Source organism: Bison bison, unplaced genomic scaffold (assembly GCF_000754665.1).
Source record: "Bison bison bison isolate TAMUID 2011002044 unplaced genomic scaffold, Bison_UMD1.0 scf7180017863476, whole genome shotgun sequence".
NCBI lineage: Eukaryota > Metazoa > Chordata > Mammalia > Artiodactyla > Bovidae > Bison > Bison bison.
In genome coordinates, this window is record NW_011494048.1 from 2,765 (window position 1) to 12,469 (window position 9,705).

At 49.8% G+C, this 9,705-nt stretch overlaps 1 protein-coding gene across 1 annotated transcript in view; it reads left to right on the top strand.

The window, feature by feature from the left end:
- Positions 1–7,121: 7,121 nt before the first annotated feature.
- The window catches only part of LOC104983858 (aryl hydrocarbon receptor repressor-like), a gene marked incomplete at its 3' end in the record, with an annotated part of 9,070 nt that continues 6,486 nt past the window's right edge, over positions 7,122–9,705 (top strand). Inside the window, exon 1 of the mRNA XM_010833381.1 lies at positions 7,122–7,183. Coding sequence (XP_010831683.1) covers positions 7,122–7,183 — 62 coding nt within the window. The remainder of the gene's footprint in view (positions 7,184–9,705) is intronic.

The following is a 9,705-nucleotide window of genomic DNA, read 5'->3' on the forward strand; positions in this document are numbered from 1 at the left end:
CTTTTTGGCTATTGTGAATAATGATGCTCTGAGTATTGTGAGCCGGATTTTGTTTGAGTGCATGTTTTCAGCTCTCTTGGGATAGGAGTGGAATTGCTGGGTCGTTTAGTGACTCCGTGTTGCACTTTTGGAGGAAATTCTCAAACACTTTCTACAGGAGCTGTGCCATTTTCCATCCCCACCAGCAAGGCACTTGGGACCCCTTTTCCCTACACCCTCACCAACATTTGTCGTTTTCCTTTTTAAACACTATGGCCGCCGTCGTGGGCGTGGAGCGGTGCCTCATTGTGGGTTTGATTCTCGTTTCCCTAGTGACTCATGATGTTGAGCGTCTTTTTATGTACCTGTTGACCATGTGTGTATCTGTTCAGGTCCTTTGCTCATTTTTAATTAGGTTGTTTGTCTTTTTGTCGTCGAGTTTTAAGAGTTCTTTTTATAGCCTGGACACTAGACTTTATCAGATATGTGATTTGTATTTAATGTTCTCTGTGTGAGTGTCCCTTCACTTTCTTGATAGTGTCCTTTGAAGTCCACGTTTTAAATCTTGATGAAGTTCAGTTTATCTCATTTTTCTTTTCTTCCTCATGCCTTTGGTGACATATCTAAGAATCCATCGCCAAATTTAAGTCTGAACGAAACATAGCATTATGTTTCCCTCAAGAGTTTTACAGTTTTAGCTCGTACCCTCAGGTCTTTAACTAACTGGTTGATTTTTGTCGGTGGTAGGTGGGTCCCCCGCCCTTCGGTGTGTGCATGTCCAGTTGTCCAGAATCTTTTGGTGAGGGGGCCCTTCTTCCCCATCGAAGAGCCTCATTGCTGAAAATCCATAGACCACACATGTTTATTCTTACGCCACATCTCTCTTCAAAGCCTTTAAAACCCTTTTATTATGAAAGTTTTCAGACCTTCTACAAATGTGGAGAGGGTTTTATAACGAGCCCAATTTATTCATCAAGCAGCATAAACCCCACCCTACTCCCCAGATTACGTAGAAACAATCGCTGACATGTCATTCTTTCACAGGTGTTAGCGTATATGTATCTCTAAAATGTGTAGACTTTAAAAATTAGCCTTTTATGTTTTTTTTCTTAATTTTTTAAAATTCAGAGACTTTAGTTAATCAAAAGAAGTATCAGCAACAGTGAAAAGAGAGCTCAAAAGGGTACTCAGGACTGAGGGAGGCGCCCAGAAGGCTTGCTTGGGTGTGGGGGTTCAGGCTCCAGAAGAGTGGGGGTGGTCGCCCCGTTTCCCGGCCCCCGACACGGGTGAGCAGGAGCATGCAGGTGGTGGAAGCCAGAAGCCCCTGGTGGTGGCCGGTGTCCCACGGCGTTCACTGCGGAGGAGAGGTGCCAGGAGGGCCTGGCCCGTGGAGCAGGCAGGTGCCTGGCACGCGGGGTCCCTGGGGACCGTCCCCCGCGTCCCGCCACTGCCAGGGCGCCGCCACGTCCCCCTCCTGGCCTCTGTACTGTAGCTGCCGTGTTCATCTGCGTAGGTCGTAAACCGCACAACACACTGTTGTCGTTGTTTAAACAGTCAATTATCTTTTAAAGATATTTAAACGGTAAGAAGGGTCCCGCATTTTTGCCCGTGCAGTTACCACTTCCTGTGCTTTCTGTTCGCTTGTGGATCCACGTTTCCATCTGGTATCATTTTCCTTTGGCCTGAAGACACTCTTTCACATTTCTTATAGTGTGGGTCAGCTGGCAATGAATCCTTCAGCTTTTTCATGTCTGAAAAAGTCTTTATTTAGCCTTAATTTTTCGCAGTGATTTTCAGTGTTAGGAATTTTACTTTCATGCCTCTTCCTTCAGTGCTTTAAGGATGCGGCTCACTGCGTCCTCCGCATCCGTGTTTCTCAGGAGGCGTCTGTGGTCACACTTACCTGTGTTTCTTTGTGCCCAACACTGTGGTCTCTGGAAGCTTCTAAGATTGTCCCCTTTATTGCTGGTTATGTGTGGTTTGATTTTGATGTGCCTTGTATAGTTTTTTCCTCTTTCTTACGCTTGGGATACATTGACTTCTTGAATCTGTAGGTTCGTAGTTTTCATTGTTTGGACAAATTTCTGCTATTATTACTTACTTCTGTCACCTCCTTTGCCCTCCTATTCTTTAGGGCCCCAGTTACACATATTAAGCCTCTTGAAATATCTAAATATTTAATTTTTATTTTGATGCTATGGTAAATGGTATGGGTTTTTTTGACTATCTGTATTCAGTTGTTTGTTGCTAGTGTATGGAAGCACAGTTGACTTTTCTATATTGTCCTTCTTCTCTGTGACCTCGCTGAACTCAGTTATTATAAGAGATTTGTTGCAGCCACGTTTTGTCATTTTCCGTGTGTGCCGTCGTGTTGTCTGTGAACATCACAGGGAGTGATGGCAGCGGGCGTCTGTCTCATTCATGGTCTCCGGGGACGCGCTCTGCCTTTCACTCTTAGGTGTGATGCCAGCTGTGCACCTTTTCGAAGATGCCTTTTATCAGGTTGGGCTTCTCTGATGGCTCAGATGGTAAAGAATCCATCTACAATGCAGGAGACCTGGTTACGATTCCTGGGTTGGGAAGATCTCCTGGAGAAGGGAATGGCAATCCACTCCAGTCTTCTTGCCTGGAGAATTCCATGGACAGAGGAGCCTGGTGAGTTACAGTTCATGGGGTCACAAAGAGTTGGACACACATGAGTGACTAGCACTTTATCAGGTTAATAAAGTTCCTTCTATTCCTAGTTTGATGAGAGTTTTAAAAATTATTTTACATGGATTTGGCCTAATGCATTTTATATATGTTGCTAAACATTTTATATATGTCACTAAGCATTTTATATATGCTGCTAAGTCATTTCAGTCGTGTCCGACTCTGTGCGACCCCATAGACGGCAGCCCACCAGGCTCCCCCGTCCCTGGGATTCTCCAGGCAAGAACACTGGAGTGGGTTGCCATTTCCTTCTCCAATATGTGTTGAGGTGACCATATATATTTTTCTTTTGTTCGTAAATAAAGTGAATTATACTCAATTTCTTGAATTCCTTGAGCAAACCTCACTTGTGATATGTTGTGCTCTTTATATATTTCTGGTTCCTGTTTGCTAACATTTAATTGAAGATTTTTGTGCCTGTGTTCATGAGGGATGATTTTTGTCTGTAGTTTACCCAAAACATCTTTGGTTTTAGTATCAGGAATGCCAAACTTAAATAAATTAGTTGCCAGTTTTAAATTTGATTTTTAGTTTTTTGCAGAGAATTGTATGGTTTCTTCCTTAAATTGGTAGAATTCACCAGTGACTCCACCTGGGCTTTTGCTTTTGTTTGTCATAGGAGTAGAGACAGGCTAAGCAGGTTATTTTTCTTGAGTGAGTTTGTTAGTTTATGTTGTTCAGGAAACTGGTCCATTTCATCTAAACTGTTGAATCTGTGGGGAGAGTATTTGTCTTAGTCTCCTCAGTGAAAGTGTTAATTGCTCAGTCATGTCTGACTCTGTGCAACCCCATGGACTGTAGCCCGCCAGGCTCCTCTGTCCATGGGATTCTCCAGGCAAGAGTGGGTTGCCATTCCCTTCTCCAGGGGATCTTCCCAACCCAGGGATTGAATTGGGTCTGCTGCATTGCAGGCAGATTCTTTACCATCTGAGCCACCAGGGAACCCCCTTAGTCTCCTTGGACTACCATAACAAAACACACAGACTCCGTGGCGTAAACAACACCTGTGAATAGTGAAGATTTATTTCTCACAGTTCCAGTGGCTGTGAAGTCCAAGATCAAGGTGCCTGCTGACCTGACTTCTGGTGGAAAGGGGCTTCTTAGCTCACACGCAGTGAAGAGTGTTGTCCTCTCTTTCCCTCTTCTTGTGAGGCCAACAGTTCTGGCAGGGCAGGGTTCCACCTGGAAGACCCTGTTTAACCCTAATAGCCTCCGTGAAGGCCCATCTCCAGGACATTCAGATGTGGGACCAGGGCTTTAACACATGAACTTGCAGGGCACACAGCTGAGTTCATGGCCGTGTTCCCTTGCTTTCCTTCTGATGGTTGTGGGATCTGTAGTGATGTCCCTTTGTTACCAAAAGAGTGAGGTGGGCTGCTTGCTGCAAAATCTGTTACCAAGAGGTATGTGGGGTCTGGCTACTCGCTGCCCAAAAGCCAGTAAACAGGCCAGGTTGGTGGAAAGTTTGCTTTATTTCAGATGCTGGCAGCTGGGACGGAGAGAGGATGGCAGACGTCTGTCCAAAGGCTGACTCCCACCCTGCTACTGGCAACCAGCAGGGCAAGAGCTTTTACAGACAGAAGTTGGGCGGGAGGTTCTACACGCAGAAACAGCAGAAACAGCACAGTCAGCTCTGACAGTCATCTTCAAATTGGTCATCGGTGGTCTGACCAACATCATCTTGGTTGTTTTAGGTACAGTTAATTTTCAGCTCCAGGGTCAGTTTGTTACCATTTCTTTGAGGCCAATTCCTGGGTACAGTCTGGTCATCATGTAGTTTAAATTCTCCATCTGGTATTTTAGTGTCTATAAGACAGGTCACAGGATATGGCTCAGAATATTATATATAGCCTTTGAGAAAGAGCTGAAGGTCCTTGACTGTGCTTAATGACTGCATTATTATTTAGTCTGTTGTCCTTCGTTTCTGCATTTCTCACTTCTCTGATTAAATTTATTCTTTGACTAAAGTTTTCTGCAGACAAAAGACAGGCAGAGGAATTGGTAGGGGCCAAGGACCATAAGGTCCTCCTCTGTTTCACCTTCTTTCATTCATGATATTGGTAATTTGTCTCTTCTCTATTTTTTGATCAGGCTGGCAAGAGGTTTATCAATTTTGTTGGTCTTTTCAAAGAATCAGCTCTTGGCTTCGTTTATTTTTCTCTGTTTTTCTGTTTTAAGTTTCACTGAGGGACTTCTCTGGCAATCCAGTGGGTAGGACATTGCTTTCCAATGCAGGGAGTGCAGGTTTGATCTGTGATTGGCAAGCTAAGATCCCACATGCCTCCAGGGAAAACAAAACAAAACAAAATAAAATAAACAAACAGAAGAAACATAAGTTTTATTGATATTTCCTCTTTATTATTTCCACCTTTCTGCTTGATTTGGATTGGTTTTCTTGTAGTCACTTAAAGTGGAAGCTTAGGTTACTTACCTGGAACATTTAATTTTTTCCTACTATAAACATTTAATGTTACCACTGTCCATCAAAGTACTGCTCAGCTGTGCCCCATAAAGTCTGATGTGTTGTTCAGTTCAGTTCAGTTCAGTCGCTCAGTCGTGTCCGACTCTTTGCAACCCCATGAATCGCAGCACGCCAGGCCTCCCTGTCCATCACCAACTCCTGGAGTTCACTCAAACTCACATCCGTCAAGTATTTTCATTCAATTCAAAATACTTCTAAATTTCTTTGAGACTTTCTCTTTGACAGATGGTTATTTTATTACCAGATACTTTGGAATTTTCCATATATGTTTCTAGTTTAATTCCATTATTGTTAGAGAATATACTTTGTATGATTTTTATTCTTTTAAGTCTGTTACGGATTGCTTTATATTTCAGAATATGGTCTGTCTTGAGTGTCCCAACTACAGAGCGTGGACTCTGCTGCTGTCGGGTGGCGTGGTCTGTATACACTTCCGTTAGTCTACGTCTGTGGTGTGGGTATTCCACAACTTTTGTGATTTTCTGTTTATTTGCTATCTTGATTACTGAGAAGATTGAAGGCAGGAGAAGGGCCCTACAGAGGATGAGATGGCTGGATGGCATCACCAACTCAATGGACAGGAGTTTGAGTAAACTCTGGGAGTTGGTGATGGACAGGGAGGCCTGGCGTGCTGCAGTCCATGGGGTCGCAGAGTCGGGCACGACTTAGTGACTGAACCACGATCGATTAGTGAGAAAGGAATGTTGAAGTCACTGATGAATTATCTTCTCGGTTTTTTTTAGTTTTCGCTTCATGCATTTTGAAGCTCTGGGTGGTGTATTGTCATTGAGAAAGACGGCCCGTCATCGAGAAAGACGGCCCGTCATTGAGAAAGACGGCCCGTCATCGAGAAAGACGGCCGTTCATGTGCGGCATCCCTTTCTGTGCTGGTGACTCTCCTTTGTCTGAAGTCAGCTTTGTCTGACACTCACTCAGCTACTCACACAGCTACTCCAGCTGGACTTTGGATCGGTGTATCCTTTTTGATCCATTTCCTTTACCTACTTTTGCCAGTAGTCAAAGTGTGTTTCTTATGCTTAGAGTGGATTCATGACGTTTCCGGCATTTTCACGTCACTTGCTGAACGTGGAGGAAAGGGTGGAAATTGTGAGTTTGAATCTGCTTCCTCTTCCAGGTTGGACACTTGAGGCCTGGCAGGACCGCTGGCCTCCTCTCCGTGTCTGCTGGCCCGGAGCCTGATGCAGAGGGCTGGTCTGCAGGGCGTCTGTGAGGCTCAGCCCCACTGCACGGGAAACCGAGGTTCTGACGTGTGTCCTGAGGTGATGGGCAGGCTGCCCAGCCTCAGGCAATGGTCACAGGGCTGCTCCCTCAGCCAGTGATCGCATCCACACTGCAGGTGGTGGCCACCAGGCATGGTCAGCAGGCTCAGTGCAGCTCTGAGTTAGCGGCCAAAGCGGATGCCCAGTGTGGTGGCATCGAGAGAGATTTTACGTAGAAAAGAGGAAGCCCGTGTGCCCAGAAGTGCAGGCTTTGGGGGAGGTAGGCTGCTGGGAGGGACAGACGGGCCACAGGGAGCAGGAGAGGGGCGCCTGCCCGGAGCCCCGACCCAGCACTCAGCCCTCTGTGCCCGCGGCCTGGTGTCCTGCTGGACCAGCGACTCCTGTTTCCAGTCGCTTCAGGGGGTCTACCTACCGGGAGCTCTCCCAGCCAGGGCTGTTGTCTCAGGAGTGCGGTGACAGGACCGGGTGCTCGGGCCACCCTGGGGGCCCAGGGGCTGTGTGTGGAGAAGGGGCGTGGCAGGAGCCAGCTCCCACGTTCAGGGCCTGGGCCTGGGGGCCATGGTTCACACCCGGGGCATCATGCCCTCGCGTGCCTCATTGTGAGGGGGCACGCCCCGCCCGCTGCCTTGGGGTTTGGGGCAATGTGTGGACACCGGCTCCGTTCACATGACCGACTTGATGCTCCCTCTCTTTTAGGGCCCGAGACGATGATCCCACCGGGGGAGTGCCTGTACGCCGGGAGAAAACGCAGGAAGCCCGTTCAGAAACAGTAAAGTATCATGTCTTTGCTGATGCCTACTGACGGAGGGGAGGCCTTGTGCTTTCATTGGAAAAAGTGAATTTTAGGAAGAAAGCGAGTGAGGCAAGGGTTCTGTCAGGCCTTCCTGAGGGCCAGGCACCCTCAGGACATTGGGGTCTTGGCTGCCGGGCTTGGGGGCAGGACCCTGGGCTGCCTTCCCAGCCCTGATTGCAGCTTAGGTCCGGCCAAGGGGTACCCCCCTTCCGGGGTGAGACTGTTTCCGGCTGGATACACCCCAGTGCCCCAGGGCTTAACCCCAAGTGAAAGGAGACTGGGGCTCATCCTCCAAGCCTCCAGGAGGCTGAGTTGAGGGGTACCCCAGGCGCAACCCCACCAGCCCCGTCTATGGCTGCCCAGTGCAGCTCGGGGCCACCATGAGGGCACCCTGCAGTCATGTCTGTGTGGGCATTGGGTTTCTGTGACCCAGGCCACCCTCCGGCCCCTGGGGGCTGTAGGACCCGTGAGAGGTTGACAGGAATGGGGGCCCCTCCAGCCCCAAGGACGGGCTGCAAGACTGGTGAGGCTGGACTTTGGAAAGTGGCTGTCACCTAAGTCAGCTGTGTGGCTTCTGTGACCTTGGGATGGGGCTGGGGGCAAGTGTGCAGCCTAGTCTGTGGGAGGCGGGGGGACAGCAGAGTTGTATACCCAGGGAGAGGTGGGGCAACGTCCTCAGCTCCTCTGCTCTGGTGAGAACACTTGTCTCCTTAGATAGGGAAAGAAAGGACCTGGAGACACAGCTGTGTGCCCTGGGATCCGGGGGCAGGGGTGTGTCCACCAGGACCCAGGGGCCATGTCCACACCTGGGGTCTGAGAGCAGTAACGCACAAACCAGCCAAAACAGTGTTTATCGGGGCAGCTCCCTGCCTCTGTGCACGAGGGGCTGGCCGTGTTTGCACACCTGGCAGTGTGCCTGTGACGTTGTTCCTCGAGGGTTCCTTGTCCAGCAGTTCAGGATGCACCGTGGTGTGTTGGCCCCAGCCCTCTGCCAGCGCCTGCTCAGGCCATCTCACTGGTGTCTGCTGTGACTTTGGGCCTTGTGTTGCGCTCTCACCCGTCTTTGCAGAGGCGGCGGCTCTGGCCACGCGCTGGCCTTTCCTCGTGGACCGAGCAAGCTCGTTGAATGTTCACGGTGGGAGTGGTGGACGTCTCGGCTTTGACTCAGAGCCCGCTCTGCAGCCCCTGCCTGGCCGCCTGTGTCACCCTCGTGGACTTGGGGGCGTGGGTCAGTGATGCAGACGGAGAGGTGTGCCCCGCTGTGCTGTGAGCAGTGAGTTTCCTGCTGAGCTGGGGGAGCTGGTGCCTCAGCCAGGATCAGTAGCCAGCAGCAAGCTATCAGCTTGCAAGCAGGTGAATCAAGGCCAGACCCAACAGGCACGCATGTTCCTACAAGTGGCGTCGCTCAGGCCAGGAGTGTGGCGTTTGTGACCTCACAGGTGTCACCGTACTGGCCGGCACTAGAACCGAGTCCCGCCAGGTGCACGGTGCTCCTTGGGCTTTGGGGAATGTGGGTGCTTTTCTCAGACTCGAGCCTGGCAGACACGCTGTCTCCTTTTCTGTGACTGTCTGTGTTGACAGCTTTCGCTCACTTTTCTATCGGATTGTTTATGTTTTTGTGCTTTGTGATTTGTGAGGGCTTTTTGTACACTGGGGATACAGGTTCCTGAACGTGTTTCACATACTTTCTGTCAGTTTTTATTTTACTTGTGGTATTCTTTGCCATGCAAAAAGCACTTAATTTTCATGTAGTTGAGTTTATTAATCTTTTCCTCTGTGGCTAATTTTATGTCACATTTAGAAAGGTCTTCCCTGCGTCAAGTTTAGGAGAATTTTCCTAGAAGATCTTGAATATGCATTTAGAAGTTCTGAGCCCTTGGAGTCTTTCCTGGTGAAAGGTGTGTGTTCTGAGTCTGTTTCTTCTGCCCTGTGGCTGCTGGTTGCTCCCAGGATTTCTGTTGGATGAGAAGAGTTCTCCTCACCGGTTTGTCATGGTATTAGGTGTTTAGATCTGTGGTTTCAGGGACAGTGAAGGACACCTGAACACACGCACTCAGCTGTGCCTGTGGACATGGCCCTGCCGGCCTGTCTGGGCACCAGCGTCTGTGGGTTGCAAAGGCTGGGGAGGCTGCTGGGGTGTGTACCTGGTGCCTGGGCCAAAGCCCTTGGGCTCTCCTGGGAGTGAGTGTGAGTCCCACGTGCCAGCTGCAGTCCTGCCCCCTCGCCAAGGCTGTGGGCTGTGGGTGGGCAAAGAAAGTCTGGAGCCTGCCAATGGACTGCAAGGTGGAACCTGCTAGAAGCCCGGGTAACAACGTGCTCCCCCGAGGCCCAGGGTGGGCCCACACCAGAGCAAGCAGGGCGGGCTGCAGGGTCCCCACCCCCCACCCCCCGCCGTGGGGGGTGACCGTGTCCCCGCCCCTTGCCACAAGGGGTGACCGGCCCCTTCCCCCCCGCCGTGGGGGGTGACCGTGTCCCCGCCTCCAGATCGGAAGAGCACA